The sequence below is a fragment of the Thalassophryne amazonica genome, chromosome 4 (assembly GCF_902500255.1).
Source record: "Thalassophryne amazonica chromosome 4, fThaAma1.1, whole genome shotgun sequence".
NCBI classification, from domain to species: Eukaryota; Metazoa; Chordata; class Actinopteri; order Batrachoidiformes; family Batrachoididae; genus Thalassophryne; species Thalassophryne amazonica.
The window spans coordinates 143,103,586-143,125,070 of NC_047106.1; the positions used below are offsets into that span (position 1 = coordinate 143,103,586).

The window sequence follows — 21,485 nt, forward strand, 5'->3', positions numbered from 1 at the left end:
CGCTCCTGTTCTCTCTCTCTCTTTCTGTTCTCTCTCTCTCTGTTCTCTCTCTGTCTGTTCTCTCTCGCTCTCTGTTCTCTCTGTTCTCTCTCTTTCTGTTCTCTCTCTCTCTGTTCTCTCTCTGTCTGTTCTCTCTCGCTCTCTGTTCTCTCTGTTCTCTCTCTTTCTGTTCTCTCTCTCTCTGTTCTCTCTCTGTTCTCTCTCTTTCTGTTCTCTCTCTCTTTCTGTTCTCTCTCTGTTCTCTCTCGCTCTCTGTTCTCTCTCTTTCTGTTCTCTCTCTGTTCTCTCTCGCTCTCTGTTCTCTCTCTTTCTGTTCTCTCTCTGTTCTCTCTCGCTCTCTGTTCTCTCTCTTTCTGTTCTCTCTCTCTTTCTGTTCTCTCTCTGTTCTCTCTCTTTCTGTTCTCTCTCTCTCTGTTCTCTCTCTGTTCTCTCTCTGTGCTCTGGTTAGGGTTAACCCTAACCCTCTATCCCTAACCCTTTTTTGAAAATTGATGGCTTGATCACTCGCTGCCTAAAACCTTTCATGTCCAACCTCAGGATGGTCTGAGAAGTTTTTTCAGAGCTGTGAGTCAAAAGCCACCTTTAACATGGGTTATAGTTCTCCGTCACCACGACGGAAAATTTAACCACTCATACACGTGCTCACGTGGTGTCATGCATGTTTTGGGGCCCAAATATGATAGTCTCACTGTCAAAGCAACATCCCATTCTGCACTAATCAAACAGCAGCAATGTCAGTGTGGACTGAGGAGGAAGGGACTGTGTGAATTTTCACTCCTCTCCACTCTGTTAACTGCTTGCCATGAGCCACCGTCCTTCTCCTCCCTGTCTTCATGAGAACATTAGCAGACACTCCCCAAGTAGAGCCGGGTGTGGCTTTGGTTTGAAGCATTGATCTGAGTCAGAGCTTCGATGGTTTGTTGTATTATTTCGCGTTATCTTAATTTTTCCCCTCTAAAACCCTAAAGAGCATATGTCTGTGAGTAATATTTACCTTTTTATATTAAACCGACCTGTTATTGTCTTCTGAAACAGTTGATCGATGTATTTTATAACTTAAAAACGGGACCGATGCTAACACGTTAGCATGTCTATGGCGTTATCAATGTTAAAGTTAGCATTAAGCTGTTTGCATCTCAGCACAGTTTGTGTGCATTTGTTTTCTGTATAATAAATAATTAATGGCTCAGCGTTTTTGTCGTAAGAGAGTCAAATGTATTACAAACTGTAATTTCTTTAATTTATTTTTTATATATTAATAATAATAATAGCAGCAACAACAAAAGTAATAATAACTAATATTGCTACAATACAATTTTAGAGAAACAGACAAAAAGAACCTGATAAAACAAAACACAACAGAAAAGGCAAAACTAACTAACAATGAACATAAATAAATAAATATAGAAATAAATAACTGTTTCCTGTGAACACCTAGTGACTCTTAAACCTTTACTTCATCCCTGTTTTATTTAAGTTTAATGACAATTTGTTTCGGTCAAACCACATCTAAGTTGTGTTTTTACACAAGAAAAAAAATAAAATGCAGTAAACTGCACATTTGTGTCTTTTTTCATGAAAATAACTTATTAAAGATCACATATTACACTTTAGTCAGACCTTTAAAATACTTTTGTGGACTTTTGCTTTCAGCTATCAATCAATGTCTGTCTGACCATTTCTTTTGTCCAAACGGTGTCAGATAACATTCAACATCTTGTTAAATGCACTTATTTGTGGAATTTAAAAGTCCTTAGGATAAGTACCAGCACAGGCTCTGGTGTGCACATGTGCTTCACTGACTTCCTGTCCGTTGTTGAACTTGGGAAACACTGCGTTACAAAGCAAAAAATAAAAGGAGCGACTTCTTCTCTGTAACATATGGTATTCAATTCAGTGCATTTACAAAGCATCCAATCACAACAAAGCTGCCTGGAGACACCGCACACGAGTCAGATCAAAACTTAACATCTGTCAAAGTAACCTTGTGTCTCTGAGGACAAAGTTAGTTTTGATGTTGGACAGTGGACACAATGAATATTTTGACATGATTGCCTTTGTCCGGTCCCTGTGATATTGCTCTTGCTGTGGCAGATTGAAAGAGGCGGAGCTCCAGCTGGCAGTGGCAGCAGATGCCCGGCAGGGCCTGCAGGCTCGAGTGGCCCACACCGAGGAGCAGAACAGGACTTTGAGGGAGGACTATGATGTCCTGCTACAGAAACGGCAAGAAATGGAACAGAGCCTCAGGGATGAGGAAATTAAACATTTCCACCTGCTGGAGGACATGATTTGCCTGAAGCAGCAGGCCGCCGCCCACCTCAACAGTCGCAACGACAGGAAGTCCAGGTAGGACAAGGATACAAGGCTGCCGGGAACCATGTTTGAAGTCCAGTCCTGAACATTTCTTAAATCCAGGCTGTAAATGTTTTTGGCTTATGTATTCAGAGCACGTGAAGTTTACCTGCAGACTGCTGCAAGGTCAAAGGTCACTGTGGAGAGGTAAGTCTGAATAAACCTGAAAAAAAAAGACTGCAGAGAACATTTGTGGACAGTTTGATATATTTGTTGGTGTTCTGATCTCTGAAATCCTGGGTTCAGGTCTATCCAGGTGTTGTTTCTCTGATTTATGAATCGGTTGAAATGGTAATGTTGGTGCAGTGGGACCTCTGGACTCTTCAGGAGGCTCACAGCATCCAGGACCCTCAGCGATCAAACCGTGTGGAGAAAAAGTTCTAAATGCTGTCCTACAACAAAATTCAGTCTGTGTCTGAGTGCAAAGAAAATATCCAGATTTATCAAACTGTTGCACTCTGTTCGTACACATTTCAGTGCACTTTTGTGGTCATCTGCATTCAGAAACGCCCTCCGTTAACCATATATGAACAACAACATGGTGCTTGAGTTCCTCACCGGAATACACAATAAACAAGACAGGGAAAAAAATAACTTTTTTGAAATGCAGATCAAGGTGTGTGAACGCAGCAGTGATAATAAAAATAAATTTGCATGACAACACTAGGTGGCGACGAGTCCGCCAGTAGTTTTGAAGCTCACCACCCGCGCCCATTCTTCAGTCAGGGTGTCGCATGTTTTCTCGTCAGTTAGACATCGCAGTCACTGATGGACATCATTTTAACAAACTCTAAGAATCTTTAAGAAGCTTTAATGAGCTCACCACAAGAACCAGCACAAAACTTTACAGTTAATGGAATAAGTAGACACTTACAGTTAGGGCCCCTTCACACATAGTACGAATAAGTACAAATCAGATTGAGTCACGGCGGAACTTTACCACTGCGCTACAATCACTGTCTTATAACAGGAGTGTTAAATGGCTAAAATCAACAAGCAGATAAACGTGTTTTTTTTTTTTTTAAATAGGAAGCGCCATGATAACTGACTAAACAGCATTTGTTACGGTGTATTTTTGCTGATATATGACTGAAAATGGTGTATTTGTCACACTGTTGGATTGTCATATAGTCCTGTGGCATGCTGCTCACAGAACACGCGTGTCCTGTCAGACAGACGTGACAGATTGCCTGCTACGCGTCCACATGAATTGAAAGAGATGCAGTGGACCTCAAGGGGACACCCATGGATCACCGGGCTGCAGCATGTTTGGGAGGTTGGGATAGTCTGCCTGGATAGTTGACATCCTCAGCCCAGGTTCTGTATGGTTGGGATGCAGCAGCGTGTGGCACACCGCACCCAACAACCATCACAGCATCTTCATGCCTGCCACCTCCAGCTCTGCATCTGTTTCTTTTCTGTTTTTTAAGTGCCACCACTGCCAAGCCTCACAACAGAGCTGGTCTCATGACTGTTGGGTTGTAAACCTTCACTCTTGCAGATACCTTTGGATAAACCCACTCCTGTGGCACTCTTCTTCGCCCCTCCACTGCTGTCTCCAATACTTGGAGCAGTTGAACCAAAGTTAAAACTCATCTGCTTTCTTAGCAGCTGCACCGTTCCTCCGCGCTCCCCCTCATTCACACTCAGACTCCTTCTTGGTGCTGCTGATTTTCATTCCATGTCTGGTTAATGCATATCTCCACCTCTCCAGGCTTTAACCCAACCTCTTCCTTCCTCTCACTACAGATCACAGTCATGGCTGCAAAACCTCTGTATGTATACAGATTTCTGCCAAAATGTGTTTCCATGTTCCGTTTATTCTGTCATATCAAACGGCGTCAGTGAGACTCAGTGAGGATCCGATGGTGCACAAACCCATTTTTGTGGGGAAATTTCACGTAAACAACTTTAGCTCTTTATTTTATCCTGTTTACATCCAGACAACACAAACCATGGATAAACACAAGTGTTATACAATGCCCGATGATCAGAGGAGGAGCTCTGTATTTTTTGTTTGATCTTGGTGGCGACCACAGCCCGTGTAGCCAAGGAGGATTTGGAGACTAAACTACATTCAGTACTGTGGCCACTGTCAAATTCTCCAGATACTGAGACACACTTTTATTCTTTGAGATTTTGATGCTGGATAGCAGCATGCATCCATCCATCCATCCATTTTCTTCCGCTTCATCCGGAGTCGGGTCGCGGGGGCAGCAGCTCAAGCAAAGCCGCCAGGACCTCCCGATCCACACACAACTCTCCCAGCTCCTCCGGGGGAACCCCAAGGCATTCCCAAGCCAGCCGAGAGATGTAATTCTTCCAGCGAGTCCTGGGTCTTCCCCGGGGCCTCCTCCCAATGGGACGTGCCCGGAACACCTCTCCAGCGAGGCATCCAGGGGGCATCCGGAAAAGATGCCTGAGCCACCTCAACTGACTCCTTTCGACATGGAGGAGCAGTGGCTCGACTCCGAGCTCCTCCCGAGTGACCGAGCTCCTCACCATATCTCTAAGGGAGCGCCCACCACCCTGCGGAGGAAACTCATCTCGGCCGCTCCCCCTCTGGCTGCCACCTTATTGTGGTGGGGGAGTTTGCGTACCCGGATGATCCTAGGAGCTATGTTGTCGGGGGCTTAGTGCTCCCTGTAGGGTCTCCCAAGGCAAACAGGTCCTAGGTGACGAGTCAGACTAAGGGCAGCTCAGAACCTCCATGACCAGTGAAAGATCAAGGACCGAGACATTGCCCGGTATGGCGGAGCCGGTGTCCCACCCTGGAGCCAGGCCTGGGGTTGGGGCTCGCGCGCGAGCGCCTGGTGGTCGGGCCTTAGCCCATGGGGCCTGGCCGGGCTCAGCCCGAATGAGCAACGTGAGCCCGCCCTCCTGTGGGTTCACCACCTGCAGAGGGGGCCATGGGGGTTGGGTGCAGAGAGGACTGGGTGGCGGTCGAGGGTGAGTGGCCCGGTGGCCCGGTCCATGCTCACAGCCCCTGGCTGTTGGGACGTGGAATAGCAGCATGCATTATTTCCATTCTTCTATGTTATAAAGGACATGTCTAGGGATGGGCATTGAACACTGGTTTCTTTTAAGACTCGTTAAGAAATGATTTGATCCACCGACATCAACAGGCTTTTTGCTTAACAATTCCCCTATCGGTCCTTCAGTTCACATTACACCGGAGCAGGTGTTGTTTTAGAAAATGATAATTTCTCTACATTGATTCCAGACCCGCAACTTCTGCAGCAGCTCTGCTTGAGGCTTGAAGCTTAAAGCAATGAAGCAGTGCTGCGACCTGCTGCTTCGCTGGTCCTCTGTTTCACTGGTTCACTGCTTTTCAGAAGCAACTGGTCACAATTACTTCATTAACCCCTCTCAAAACCATTTTTGTGACCAAATTTTTATTTTCATAACTTTATGACAAACAAAAATGAACCAACAACATCACACCAAAACTGAACAAACCCAAACATACCCAGACATACCCAGGCCCAGGACAACCTCATCAAGAGCGCCACAAAATAATCACATCAAACAGTTGTTCGGGTCAGCTGCTACTCGATTCCACAGAGTGATGGTTTGTTTCTTCACATTGTGTACACGTACAGTGGACAACTCTAGATCTGCTATATCCATGAAAGACTACACTTGATGACGATGAGACAGAGAATGTGGGGGTTTCCACCTCACTGCAAGCATCCTCTTGGCAGCGGTTATGGCCCAGTCACACGGCACTTAACCTTTGCACAGCTTCGTTCCTGCAGCTGGCGCTTCGTCAGGATTTTTAAAATGTTGAAAAATTTGAACGAGGGGCAACGAAAACCTCAATTCATCTGTGTTTTGTTTTGCTGTCGTTCTTGACGTTTTTAATTGTTTGTTTAGTTTTTGTAACGTTATTCTTTAGTTTGACTTCGTTTCACCAGCTGAATGTTTTCCCACTGTGCAGAAGCCCGTTTGTGAGCACTGAGGCTGCTGCTGCATTCATGTACCGTTGGAAATTACAGGGCAAACTCAGCCTGTTTCCTTGGACTTTTTTATCTGGGTGGCGGGTCAGCTTCAATGGGCTCAGACACCTTACATAGGGAAGAATTAATATTTTGTGTGGATACAATTAATTATTTTGCCACAAGCAGCTGCTGAATTTGAAACAACAAAAACTCGTGTAATTTCTGACGGTACTTGAACGCAGTGGCAGAAGCAACAGCAGCTCCTGCGTGCGCTTATTATTTTTTTTTAAATATAACAGTATGAGTGTAGGAATGACAATCCAGCCTGTACATGTGGCAACAAGTAGATGATTTAAAAGATTATATAAAGACCTGTTCTGGAAGGCAGAATTCACGTTGTGGATCAGCTGCAGCTGGTGGAAATAACCGCACGAGTCAATGTGCAGTGCTCACATGCACTGATCAGTTTACTGCTCTGATATATTCAATCATCTTTACACTTATATTTATTCCCCCTTTTGACAGTTTTCTGTTATAAATCAATATATATGGCTTAGAACACAATACCGTGATACAGCAGTGACCACTGCACTTTTTTAATTGGAGCAAGACGGAGCGCGCAGCATGTCGACCAGGCACGTTTCGTTTAAAGCGTCGAGATCATTAGCTTCGGTTTTGTTAAGTTCCTCTTTCGTCCCTTTTGCGCTCTTGCTTTGCAGACTGTTTGGTGATAAAGCTCTTTCGTCCACCTTTTCTCAACGAATTGTGACTTTTTATTTTTTCCCTTCGTTCAGGAATCGTCATGTGCCGTGTGACTGGGCCATTAGACTGGCCAGGAAGACCTTTTCTTGTGTTTTATGTAATGTAAGTTGAGCCATATCATTTAGCAACAGAACCACAGGTGACAAAGGAATATCAAACTTTTTCTTACTACTTCCCAAAAAACAAACACACCTGGACACTTCCAAACCAGATGAAAAAAGTGTATCCAGACAGTTTGTGTGGCACAGGTGCAGTTCGGGTCAGCTTTGAGGTTCATATTGTGGAGCTTACGAGGGGTCATGTATGTCTTGTGAATGAAATTCAGAGCACAGAGTCCCAAACCGCTTCCCAGTCAAAATCACCAGGCAAATTACGAACGTCGGCTCTCCAGCAAGCGTCCAAATGGAACAGGACATACATCTCCTCCACAATGTGCACATAAAGTCTAGAAATGACCCTTCCACGAGCGCTATTCATCAGTTTAAGGAGTGGGTGGTCTTGAAATGGGCCTGACATGGTGCCCTGTAGGTTTTCATAGCAGTTCACAACTGAAGATAGAAAAAGAAAGTAGAACTCTGCAGGTTGAACTGAACACAGAGATCCTCAAATGACAAAAGTCCATTTCCACCAAACACATTACCAAGGGACTGTAGACCACTATCATACCACTGTCTACATTGGGCCCGTTTTATGGAGCACTTATTGATCAGAATACCTTCATTATTAAAGATGGGAGAACATGGATTCCAGCTAGATTTAATCCCATACACTTTTTCAGCACAACGCCGGACTGCAATAGTATGAGATAAGATGGATCCAAACCGAGCCACACATTTATTCCGAGGAACATTAAAAAATAGAATTTCTTTAAGTTTTAATGGACCTGCCAGTGATTCCTCCAATGAACAACACTTCCACTGACTCATTACACTATGCCACCAAAGGCTGCAGGGTGAAAGCCAAATGGTAAATTTTAAAGTTCAGGAATGATAAACCCCCTACCGACCTATAGCGCTGAACCGTAGACAGTCTCAAGCAGGGACGTTTTATCTTACATATAAATTTAGTGAACACTCTCTTTAATCTATCCCAATAATGGAATGAAGGCAGAAGTGGGATCATATAGCTCAAGAAGTTAATACAAGGTTAATATCATTTTAATAATAGAGACTCACACTCTAAGGGAATTGGACAAAGAGGACCATCTCTCCAACTCAGCTACAATCCTGGATAAAGCACTCATAATTATTTTTAACAACAGAGTGCAGAAAAAGAGAGACCTCAATCCCAACATATGTGAACTGTTTAACAAGAGGGATGCCCACGAGTTAAGTGATATCTCTCATTCCATTGTTTAATGGGAGAAAAGCAGACTTATCCCAATTGATCTTATAGCCTGATATATTACTGAACCTACTGAACATAGTCAAAATATTAGGGACAGATTGGGCTGACCCCACATAAAGAAGAACATCATCCGCATACAAAGAAACACTATGTTTATTGTCAATTCCCATTACGGGGCAATGTTATCGGACAGACAAATTATTTGGGCCAGAGGCTCCAGAGAAAGCGCAAATAGGAGAGGACTTAAAGGAATTCCTGGTTTTGTTGAAAGGGGAGGAACATATTTTACCTGTGAGCACCAGAGCTGTTGGATTGCTGTAAAACACTTTGATCATGTTTATAAAGTCACATCCAAGGCCTAGTAAATGAAGTACAGACCATAGATGCTGCCACTCCAGGTGATCAAAGGCCTTCATTGCATCCAGACAAAACACAGCTGCAGGGAGAGGCGAGGTGGAGGCACAGTGTGTTATATGGAGCAGTCTCCTCATATTATCTGATGAGTTCCTTGATTTAATGAAGCCCGTCTGATCACAGTGAACCAATTTGGTCATTAAAGGCTGGAGCCTACAAGCCAGTAACTTAGCAAATATTTTAATGTCTGCATTCAAGAGGGATAAGGGCCTATAACTTGAACAATCCTGGGGGTCTTTGTCCTTCTTAAGAAGGAGCGATATGATTGATGTATTACCACCTCTAGAAAAAGAACCAGAATCCAATGAGGCCTGGACTATTTCAAACAACAAGGGCCCTAAATATTACCAGAAAGTGAAATAAAACTCAGGAGGAATCCCATCCAGGCCAGGAGATTTACCATGGCTCATAGCTGAAGCTGCTTCCTTAAGTTGAGTGATTGTAATTGGGCAATTTAATTTGGGCAGGTCTTCCTACGTCATTTGAGACAGTTGTGCATCTTTAAGAAAATCCATGCAAGCCTGTTCATTATGTGTTACTTCAGAACTGTATCATTTAGTACAGAAGGAGCAAAGGTATAATTAACCTGTACAGGTTGTGTCAAAAGTTTGTCATCAGTGGATCTAATGGAGAGATCAGAGAAATGCTCGTATGCCTTCAGCCGAAGTGCGAGCAGTTGGCTCCCTCTGGCCCCATTGAATTAATAGAGTTGTCATGTTTTATGTATTAAAAATTCTGCATGGTATTTAAGAATGTCATTAATTTCTTTTTTTAACTCGGTCATAATGGGAGGTGATCTGCTTGTCAAAGTTTGCTGCAAGAGATGATCAAACACAAGTTTACTTTGTAAAATACACAGTCTGGAAGGGCGCCATTGTTTTTTATGAGAGACAAAGCACGTGGCGTTATTCTGAATAAAACCTTAACAGCATCCCAGAGAATCCTTGGATTATCATCAGATCCTTTGTTAATATCAATGAATATGGTAAATTCAGAGATAAACTGTATTCTGAACTCTTCACTATGGAGGAGTGTTGTGTTAAAATGCCACCTAGGGGCAAGAGTGAGGGTGGAAATCAGAATCAGAAGTAGTTTATTGCCATTGCCAGTGAACAGGATTCACAGACTAGGAATTTGCTTCGGTACAATGGTGCAACATTAAGAAGAGATAAAATGCTAAGATAAAATATAACATATGTGTCAAAATACGATAAAATATAAGATTAAAAAAAAAAGAAATATGAAAGGCTGTGTGCAACAGAAAAACAGAGAAACAGAAAAAACAGTGCAGTGGAAGGAGTGCAATTAAAAACCAAAGTACACTGTCTAAAGTGACCCGTGATAAAATGATAAAGTGACAGAGTTAAGCTTAAGGTGACTGAGTTATGAGGAGTTCATGAGTCTAACAGCAGAGGGGAAGAAACTGTTCTTATGGCGGGAGGTTCTGGTCCGGATGGACCGTAGCCTCCTGCCCGAGGGGAGTGGTTTGAACAGACCGTGTGCAGGGTGAGAAGGGTCAGCTGTGATCCGACCTGCTCGGCCCAGAGTCCTGGAGACGTTCAGGTCATGGAGAGATGGAAGCTATAGCCGATCACCTTCTCAGCAGAGGCCGTAATGCGCTGCAGTCTGTGTCTGTCCCTGGCTGTGGCCCCGGCGTACCACACCGTGATGGAGGAGCAGAGGATGGACTCGAAGATGGCCGTGTAGAACTGCACCATCAGCTGGACAGGCAGCTTGGCCTTCGTCAGCTGCCGCAGGAAGTACATCCTCTGCTGGGCCTTCTTGATGAGGGAGCTGATGGTTGACTCCCACTTGAGGTCCTGGGTGATGGTGGTGCCGAGGAAGCGGTGACAGACCACAGTGGTGATGGGGCTGTTGGTGAGGGCGGGGGGGCTGTGGCTTTCTTGAAGTCCACGATCATCTCCACTGTTTTCTGGGCGTTGAGCTCCAAGTTGTTGCTGCTGCACCAGGTCACCAGCCGGTCCACCTCCCTCCTGTAGGCAGACTCATCCCCATCCGAAATGAGTCCGATGAGGGTGGTGTCGTCCGCAAACTTGATGAGCTTTACAGAGTCCTGGCTGGAGGTGCAGCAGTTAGTGTAGAGGGAGAAGAGCAGAGGGGAAAGGACACAGCCTTGTGGAGATCCTGTGCTGAGAACCCGATTGTTCGAGACATTTTTTCCCAGCCTCACACGCTGACTCCGGTCCGTCAGGAAGTCTGTGATCCACCTGCAGGTGGAGTTGGGCACGTGGAGCAGAGAAAGCTTGTCCTGGAGCAAAGCTGGAAGGATGGTGTTGAATGCAGAGCTGAAGTCCACAAACAGGATCCTAGTGTAGGTTCCTGGGGAGTCCAGGTGCTGCAGGATGGAGTGCAGGGCCAGGTTTATGGCGTCATCTACAGACCTGTTGGCTCTGTAGGCAAACTGCAGGGGGTCCAGGAGGGGGTCGGTGATGGACTTCAGGTGGGATAAAACCAGGCATTCGAAGGACTTCATGACTACAGACGTGAGAGCCACAGGCCTGTAGTCATTAAGTCCAGTGATGCGTGGTTTCTTGGGGACTGGAACTTTGATTGAGGACTTGAAACAGACTGGGACATGGCATGACTCCAGGGAGGTATTGAAGATCCCCGTGAAGACTGGGGCCAGCTCATCAGCGCAGTGTCTCAGGGTGGCAGGAGAGACACAGTCTGGGCCCGGGGCCTTACGTGGATTCAGCCTTTTGAAATGTCTCCTCACATCCTCCTCCTGGACTGAGAGGGCAACAGGGGGAGTGGGGAGGGTAGCAGTGAGAGGGGGGAGGTCCAGAGTGTTTGAATATCCAGTTGTGTGGGGGGTGGGGAGGTGTGAGTCCATGTATTCAAAACGTGAATAGAAGACGTTCAGGTCGTTGGCCAGCTTCAGGTCATCAACAGAATGAGGTGCTTTGGGCTTGTAGTTGGTGATCTCTTTCAACCCCCTCCACACAGAGGCCGAGTCGTTGGCAGAGAACCTTTGCTGCAGACGTGAACTGTACATGGATTTAGCCTTTGCCACCTCCTTGCTAAATCTGTACTTTGCACCTCTATAGCTGTCTCTGTCTCCTTCTCTGAAAGCCACCAGTGATGCGCAGGCAATTACAGCCTTGTGATTATATTAATTTATTTCATTTATGTAGCACCAAATCACAACAAAGTTGCCTGAAGGGACTTAACACAAGTATAAGGTCGAACCTTAACAACCCCCATAGCAAGAACACAGGTGACAATGGTAAGAAAAAACTCCCTCTGATGATTTGAGGAAGAAACCTCAAGCAGACCAGACTCAAAGGGGCGACCCTCTGCTTGGGCCATGATATAGACACAGTTGACAATACGAATATACAGGAAATTTTGGGAGTCCATGTTGGTGTACAGGACACCACTCCCATCTCTGGATGGAGCTGCACCTCACACAGAGAGAAAAAAACAGAAATCAGAAAGACAACAAATACAGTATAATTTGTCAGCATTTGGCAACATGAAAAACAGAAATTCTAAAGTGATCGCCGGCCACTAGCCCTAAGTTTCACTAAAAGATCCAGACTTTAGATAAAGTTGAGGCCGTGGCACGCTCAGTTTACTAATAAAATGAATTTAAAAGAGTAAAAAGCAGAGTAACATACTATGCCAGTATGCTAGTCATATGAAAGGGAAAATAAGTGCATCTTAAGTCTGGACGTGAAAGTCTCCACAGAATCTGACTGTTTATTGATGCAGGAAGATCATTCCACAGAACAGGGGCACGATAAGAGAAAGCTTTGTGACCTGGAGACTTCTTATTCACCCCAGAGACGCTAAGTAGTCCTGCACCCTGAAAACGCAGAGCCCGGGCCGGTACATAGGGTTTAATTAGGTCGCTAGGTAGGGAGGTGCCAGTCTGTGAACAGTTTTATAGACTAGTAGCAGAACCTTAAAATCTGATCTCACTGGGACAGGAAGCCAGTGAAAAGACGCCAAAATGGGTGTAATGTGGTCAAACCTTCTGCTTCCTATCAAAAGTCTGGCAGCAGCATTTTGAACCAATTGGAGACCCCTAATGCTGGACTGTGGTAAACCAGAAAATAGAACATTGCAGTAGTCCAATCTATAAGAGACAAACGCATGGATCAGGGTCTCAGCATCAGCCATAGACAGGATGGGACGAATCTTCGTTATATTTCGCAGGTGGAAGAAAGCAGTCCTCGTAATATCTGTAATTGGGGCAACTGTTGTTGTGATTTGGCGCTATATAAATAAAATTGATTTGATTTGATTTTGATTTGTAATGTGGAGGTCAAAGGACAATGTAGGATCAAAAATTACCCCAAGGTTCCTCACTTTGTCCATGTGATGTATGACACAAAAGCGTAGGCTAAGCGTTAGGTGGTCAAATTGATGCTGAAGTCTCACTGGACCAAGAACCATCATTTCAGTCTTGTCAGAGTTTAAAAGTAGGAAATTGCAACACATCCAACTTTTCACTGATGCAAGGCAATCTTCTAAGGATTTTATGTGAACGAGATTACCAACAGTTACTGGAATGTATAACTGAGTATCACCAGCAGAGCAATGAAAGGTAACCCCAAAACGCAGCAATATGTGCCTAAGGGGTGCTGTATAAAGGGAGAAAAGCATAGAAAAGCTTAGAGGCAGTGTTACTGTACAAAACACAGTGAGAAGGACTGGTCAAGTATGATGTCAGCCATGCAAGGACACTGCCAGTAATCCCAAAGTGATTTTCCAGCCTATCAAATAGAATATGATGATCCACTGTATCAAATGCAGCACTGAGATCTAACAGCAACAGAACCATAGTGGTGTCCGAATCCATTGCAAGCAGAAGATCATTCACCACTTTAGTGAGAGCCGTCTCTGTGGAATGATATTTTCTATAAGCAGACTGCAGTGGCTCAAAGAGATTATTCTCAGTAAGATAGTCTACGAGCTGCTGTGACACCACTTTCCAGAATTTTAGAGCAAAATGATGGATTTGATATCGGCCTATAGTTTTTCATCATACTCAGGTCAGGATTAGATTTCTTAAGTAATGGTTTAATCACTGCAGATTTGAAACATTTAGGAACAGATCCAGAGATTAATTAGAAATTAATAATTTCCAGCACAGTCGGCCCAAGAGTGGACCACAGGTCCTTAAACAGTTTTGTTGGTATTGGATCAAATAAACAGGTTGTGCTTTTTGTTGACATTATGAGTTTCGTCAGCATGCCTAGAGAGATACTATCAAATTCTGTAAATCTAGGTAATACCTCAGTAATGGCGCCCACCTCAATAGCAGGGTGTAGTGGCTGGGTTAAGGCATGCTGAGATATGTTTAACCTAATGTCTTCTGTTTTCTTCTCAAAGTAATCCAGGAAATCTTGTGCTGTAAAAGGAGAGCGAACTACAGGTGGTTGTCCATGAATAAGTGTTGCCACCGTGTCGAACAAGAACTTTGAGTTATGCTTGTTTTTGTTGATCAAATCAGGTTAGTAAGTCCGCTTTGTAGCCAGTAATGCATGCTTATAGTCTAAGATAGCATCACACAACACAAGGTGAAATACTTCTAATTTTGAATTCTGCCATTTTCATTCTCGACCTCTAGCCTGAGGTCACACAAGTAATCATTGAACCAAGGTGACTGTGTTCTTGGGGGGGGGGGTTAATATAGGTGGCGCAATCATGTCGAGTGTAGTTTTGAGCACTGAGTTTATACTATCCACAAGTCTGTCTACTGATTGGGAATTTTCCAAATGTGAAGCTAAGACATCAGGCAGTCTGGCTTCAAGTTCAGTTGTAGTTGAGGAGTTGATGCATCGCCGCAATGATAAATAAGGTTGTTGTTCCACGAAACACGGCAGCAAAACTGTAAACTTAATAAGTGAGTGATCAGAGACCACTGATGTAAGAGGCATGATGTCAATATTTGTGATAGCAATACTATGTGCGAGAACCAAATCCAGGGTATTTCCACTAATGTGTGTCAAGTCCTGAATGCATTGCTGGAATCCTAATACATCCATAATTTCCATAAATGATTTATAGAGGGGACCAGAAGGCTTATTTATGTGAATGTTGACCTTGGCAATATCTAGCATCATGGGCAGAGTGGAGAATCAGATGTTCAAACAAATTATATTTGTGACCTCCAACAGCTAATAAACTAAACCTCGATTTATAAATTTTAGCAACACCCCCGCCTTGCTTCGCATCACGAGGGATGTGACTAATTGTATATGCTGGTGGGCAGGCAACATTTAAGGGGAGGACAGCTGTAGGTTTAAGCCAGGTTTCACATAACCCAATCATATCTAAGTGATGATCTATAATTAGATCATTAATCAGCAATGATTTTGAGGACAGTGATCTTATGTTAATGAGATCCAGACTAAGGACCTCAGTGGGGTTGATGGTTGGACTGTTTGGATTTAGGGGTTGTTCCAGAGTAGCATATACAACCCCAATTCCAATCAAGTTGGGATGTTGTGTAAAATGTAAATAAAAACAGAATACAATGATTTTCAAATCCTCTTCAACCTATATTCAATTGAATACACAACAAAGACAAGATATTTAATGTTCAAACTGATAAATTTTATTGTTTTTGTGCAAATATTTGCTCATTTTGAAATGGTTGCTCGCAACACGTTTCAAAAAAGCTGGGACAGGGGTATGTTTACCACTGTGTCACCTTTCCTTCTAATGCCTCGTTCACACCGGGTGCGATCAGACGCTACAAATTCGCGTGGGTCGCCAGGCGACGGACGTGCCTCCTTCGCCTGGTGTGTCACTCTGCTTGGGTGGACTTTCACTGTGAAAATTCGCTCCAAATGCGTCATCAAATAGGAGGAGCTTCCATTCCGCTCGCTGGCTCCGGTTGTCAGTCAAGCTAACATGACGGACCTTGATCACACGGAGCGAGTTGTTGTGGAAAGCTCCCAATACAGAGAGTATCATTATTTGCTGCAGGAGCTGTGTCTGGGTGACGGCCGCTTTCAGTGGTCCTTCCACCTCTGCGGGAGCCAGTTTGAGGATCAACTGTCCCGTTCACGCGCGCACATGTAAACAATTAAAAAAAAAAAAAAACTCTGCTGCTTGCTGCAGCTGGCTCTTCCCCCAAAAAACTCTGTCATAATTGTGTTTAGAAACCGGTCACCATTCATTTTATTATACATCTGTGTAGTTAATTAATAAAATATTCTCTACAGATGATTTGCTTGCACGCGCACATAAAAAAAAAAAGAAAAGGAAAAAGCTCCGCTCCCGCTACTGCAAGTAGGGCTGCTGCTCGCTCCAAAAACTCTGTCATAATTGTGTTTAGAAACCAGTCACCATTTGCTTTATTATACATCTGTGTAGCTAATAAGTAAAATAATCTCCAGGACGATTTGCGCGCGCGCACGTAAAATAAAAATAAAAAGAAACTCCGCTGCTGTGGTGCTGCTGCTTGCTCCAAAAATTCTGTCATGATTGTGAAATAAAGGACAAAAGAGGCATAAGTCCTGCTCACAGGCTGCTACCAGATACAGGACATGTTCACATCTTCAGTCAAACTCCAGACATCTCCACGTCACTACATATTCAGTCCCTGATTGGTCATCGCGGCACAACGAGATGAAAAAGTTCCGATTTTTGAACTTGGGGAGGAGGGCAATGCGACGCGATGTGACGCAGTATCGCGCCACAAACGCGCAAAACGCTCAAAATCGCTTCACTCGCATTGCTTCACTCGCGTCCATCGCGTCGCGCTGCGCAGTTTGCCGCCAAAACACGTCCTTACATAGGGATTACATGGCAACCTGTGGCTGCAGTCGCTCGCGTCGCGCCCGGTGTGAACGCAGTTTAACAACACTCAGTAAGCGTTTGGGAACTGAGGACACTAATTGTTGAAGCTTTGTAGGTGGAATTCTTTCCCATTCTTGCTTGATGTACAACTTCAGTTGTTCAACAATCCGGGGTCTCCGTTGTCGTATTTTGCACTTCATAATGGCCACACATTTTCAATGGGCGACAGGTCTGGACTGCAGGCAGGCCAGTCTAGTACCCGCACTCTTTTACTATGAAGCCACGCTGTTGTAACACGTGCAGAATGTGTCTTGGCATTGTCTTGCTGAAATAAGCAGGGACGTCCCTGAAAAAGACGTTGCTTGGATGGCAGCATGTGTTGGTCCAAAACCTGGATGTCACAGATGTGTAAGTTGTCCATGCCATGGGCACTAACACACCCCCAAACCATCACAGATGGTGGCTTTTCAACTTTGGGCTGGTAACAATCTGGATGGTCTTTTTCCTCTTTTGTCCAGAGGACACAACATCCATGATTTCCAAAAACAATTTGAAATGTGAACTCATCAGACCACAGCACACTTTTCCACTTTGCGTCTGTCCATTTCAAATGAGCTCAGGCCCAGAGAAGGCGGAGACGTTTCTGGATGTTGTTAATATTTGGTTTTCACTTTGCATGGTAGAATTTTAACTTGCAGTTGTAGATGTAGTGACGAACTGTGTTAACTGACAATGGTTTTCTGAAGTGTCCCTGGTTTTCGGCCTTGCCGCTTATTAAGTGTAGAAATTATATTATATATATATATATATATATATATATTATATTATATTATGGACTGTAGATGATGGAATCCCTAAATTCCCTAAATTCCTTACAATTGAAAGTTGAGAAACATTGTTCTTAAACTGTTGCACTGTTTTTTCATGCAGTTGTTCACAAAGTGGTGATCCTCACCCCATCTTTGCTTGTGAATGGCTGAGCCTTTTGGGATGCTCCTTTTATACCCAGTCATAACACTCACCTGTTTCCAATCAGGTGTTCTTTGAGCATTCATCAACTTTCCCAGTTTTTGTTGCCCTGTCCCAACTTTTTTGAAACGTGTTGCAGGCATCCATTTCAAAATGAACAAATATTTTCACAAAAACAATAAAGTTTATCAGTTTGAACATTAGAATTTTTCTCCCAAAATAAGGTGTCCTCCATTCTTTATGATTTACATTGATGTTGATGTGCAGCATAGCTGGCTGAAGAGCTCAGCTCAGAGGTTGTGGAGTTACATTTGTGTCATTTATACCTGAAAGGAAATGCTTTTGACAAAAACTACAAATTTTATTTAAGTTTATGTCCAGAGATCAAGGATCCAGTGACCATTTTCATATTTACACTCAACAAAAATATAAACGCAACACTTTTGGTTTTGCTCCCATTTTGTATGAGATGAACTCAAAGATCTAAAACTTTTTCCACATACACAATGGGCCTCATGTATCAAAGTTGCGTACGGCGATATTTGAGCGTATATGGGGTGTACGCCAAAACGGCTGCGCTACTTGGCATTTATCAATGTGGTTGTTGGCATACGCTGCGCTGAAAATATACACCAGGTCGAGAGGTGGTGTAAATTATACACCAAAATGAACCAGCGCTGGAATCCACATAAAAATGAAGATGATCAACATGATAAACAGTGCCATTATACAAATCAATGCAAATGTTACATAAATAACACTTTCCTGATTATACTACATAATAATCAATACAAATCCTGCTTTTACGGGATTGTTATGGAGCACGATCCATGGCTACAGCGCTGACTGCAAAGACAGCGCTGCTCGCCCTTTTCTCCAGACTTCGAGCCTGGAGCCAGAACAGCGCTGAGCTTAACTTTATGTGGTGTGATCGTTTTAGACTGAAATTGATAATTACAACTGTAGTTTCGTCATTCCCTTAATTCGCCTGTGCTGCAACCAGGTTTTGTCATCTCCATTCGGTTGTCACAATAAAATAAATATAGAAATACATTTAAAAATAAAGAAATCTGACAGATTAGGCGTGTCTTATTAATTGAGCGAGCAAATATCCACGTCAAGAATTATTGACATGTGAAAAGAGAATACAGTGGTCCCTCGCTATAACGCCGTTCACCTGTCGTGGCCTCGGAGTCTCGCGGAGTATTTAGTCCAATTTTGCATGCCTTTTTTTTTACAGTGTTCTGTGTTCTGTGTATCTGTTTATAAGAATCTTGTCGCCCAGAAGAAAAAAGAGCGCCAACAACTACTCATAACTGTGTTTGTCACTCGGAAACAAACACCTGCAGCCAGGTGTGAGTGGAAAAGGCGCGGCATCAGGACGCAGAGGCGCGATCTGTGACATACTGGTCAGTCACTATTAATAATTTCTTATGTGTCCGACCTCGTTCGTTGATCGTTAAAATTAATTCGTTAGTTCTAAATGCCATCATAATTATTTATAGGAAAACTTTCTATTTTTATTTCTCGAACAAATGTTTGGGCCTGAAACAGTTTGATATTATTTTCCTACTAAGGTTTGAACTTTGAGAGTGTTTACACACGAGAGAAAAGTGAGAAAATGTTCATGCCTGATTGAGAAAGTGTATAAACTGTGTAGTGAGGGGTTTTACAGCTTTGAAACGTCTATAATAATTGTAAAATATAACGCTGACTAATGTCACGGTTTCGCGTATTTCGGGCTATTTTTTAGAACGTAACTCCAGCGATTAATGAGGGACCACTGTAACACTTTATTGATTATATACTACAAAACAATTGATACGACGGCCGCTTTTGACGCTCTATTGTCATGCATCGTGATTGGTGGAGTTCTTTTTCATTGCCGTCTTCCCGGCTTCCATGTTGTAAAATGAGGGTGTGTCTGAAGCGGAGTCTGAATATTTATGGGCATGTTTATTATAATTACGATCGTTTCCACCCACCACATTTATCAAGATCACGTCAGGCGTACGCCAGAAATGGGCAGGTGCGCACTGCTTGATACATGTCACGGCGACTTTGATGTATTTCAAGTTTACGCCGTAAATTTACGCCACAAGTGCGCAACATTGATACATGAGGCCCAATTTCTCTACCATATGCTGTCTCCAAAGGCGTTTCAGAGAATTTGGCAGTACATCCAACCAGCCTCACAACCGCAGACCACGTGTAACCACACCAGCCCAGGACCTCCACATCCAGCATGTTCACCTCCAAGATTGTCTGAGACCAGCCACTCGGACAGCTGCTGAAACAATCGGTTTACATAACCAAAGAATTTCTGCACAAACTGTCAGAAACCGTCTCAGGGAAGCTCATCTGCATGCTCGTCATCCTCATCGGGGTCTCGACCTGACTCAAGTGCGTCGTCGTAACCGACTTGAGTGGGCAAATGCTCACATTCGCTGGCGTTTGGCACGTTGGAGAGGTGTTCTCTTCACAGATGAATCCCGGTTCACACTGTCCAGGGCAGATGGCAGACAGCGTGTGTGGCGTTGTGTGGGTGAGCGGTTTTCTGATGTCAATGTTGTGGATCGAGTGGCCCATGGTGGCGGTGGGGTTATGGTATGGGTAGGCGACTATTATGGACGAAGAACACAGGTGCATTTTATTGATGGCATTTTGAATGCACAGAGATACCGTGACGAGATCCTGAGGCCCATTGTTGTGCCATACATCCAAGAACATCACCTCATGTTGCAGCAGGATAATGCACGGCCCCATGTTGCAGGGATCTGTACACAATTCTTGGAAGCTGAAAATGTTCCAGTTCTTGCATGGCCGGCATACTCACCGGACATGTCACCCATTGAGCATGTTTGGGATGCTCTGGACCGGCATATACGACAGCGTGTACCAGTTCCTGCCAATATCCAGCAACTTCGCACAGCCATTGAAGAGGAGTGGACCAACATTCCACCGGCCACAATTGACAACCTGATCAACTCTATTCGAAGGAGATGTGTTGCACTGCATGAGGCAAATGGTGGTCACACCAGATACTGACTGGTATCCCCCCCCCAATAAAACAAAACTGCACCTTTCAGAGTGGCCTTTTATTGTGGGCAGTCTAAGGCACACCTGTGCACTAATCATGGTGTCTAATCAACATCTTGATATGGCACACCTGTGAGGTGGGATGGATTATCTCAGCAAAGGAGAAGTGCTCACTATCACAGATTTAGACTGGTTTGTGAACAATATTTGAGGGAAATGGTGATATTGTGTATGTGGAAAAAGTTTTAGATCTTTCAGTTCATCTCATACAAAATGGGAGCAAAACCAAAAGTGTTGCATTTATATTTTTGTTGAGTGTATTTATTTTAAGGCTCAATGAAAACCTGTAAGCCTACTTTTAGTACACAGAAAATTGACAGGAGGTATTGATAAGGGATTCGATAAATAATCAGATTGATAAGCAAAATCGATAATGGCATCGATATCGATTAATTCTTTTCAGTACCCATTCTTTGACATGTCTCACCGAAATCATAACATTTCCAAGTGTTTCTGACAGCGTTTCTTTGAGGAAAACGTCCCAGTGCGCTTGAATAGAATGTAGCTGCTACGTGTTAATGAAATGGAGCCACAGATTAATTACAAAGTTTCCATAAGTGTGATGTCATGCTATGACGAGTTGTTTTTAACTGATAGCTGTTAATTTTGATGCAGTCACGGCAAAAGCAGCCACTTTCCACTGTGCACGTCCATTAATCATGAACGCAGCCTGTTAAAAACAAAACTGGCTGTTGGCGGCTCTGCTTTGTGCTTATAAGTGTTCAATCTAAAATACATCTGTGTGATCAGCCTGCAAAGAGCTGTGAGGCCTGAATGTGTACGGTGCACCAGCAAACTGAAAATTTTGCCGCGTGGGGGGGC

General features: G+C 43.8%; 2 protein-coding genes and 1 long non-coding RNA gene across 3 annotated transcripts in view; 2 read left to right on the forward strand and 1 right to left on the reverse strand.

The window, feature by feature from the left end:
* The window catches only part of LOC117509062 (autophagy-related protein 16-2-like), a 29,305-nt gene extending 28,758 nt beyond the window's left edge, over window positions 1-547 (forward strand). The window contains exon 4 of the mRNA XM_034168871.1: window positions 538-547. Coding sequence (XP_034024762.1) covers window positions 538-547 — 10 coding nt within the window. The remainder of the gene's footprint in view (window positions 1-537) is intronic.
* A 1,536-nt stretch (window positions 548-2,083) lies between these two features.
* Window positions 2,084-21,485, forward strand: part of LOC117508856 (autophagy-related protein 16-2-like) — a 149,546-nt gene continuing 130,144 nt past the window's right edge. The window contains exons 1-2 of the mRNA XM_034168703.1: window positions 2,084-2,346; window positions 2,446-2,499. Of these exons, the coding sequence (XP_034024594.1) occupies window positions 2,231-2,346; window positions 2,446-2,499 (170 nt within the window). The 5' untranslated portion in view covers window positions 2,084-2,230. The remainder of the gene's footprint in view (window positions 2,347-2,445; window positions 2,500-21,485) is intronic.
* Window positions 5,388-21,380, reverse strand: LOC117508858. The gene is made up of 3 exons (XR_004560217.1): window positions 21,091-21,380; window positions 20,642-20,646; window positions 5,388-5,404 (listed from the first exon to the last, which is right to left on the reverse strand). It is a non-coding gene; the product is annotated as an uncharacterized LOC117508858 (long non-coding RNA).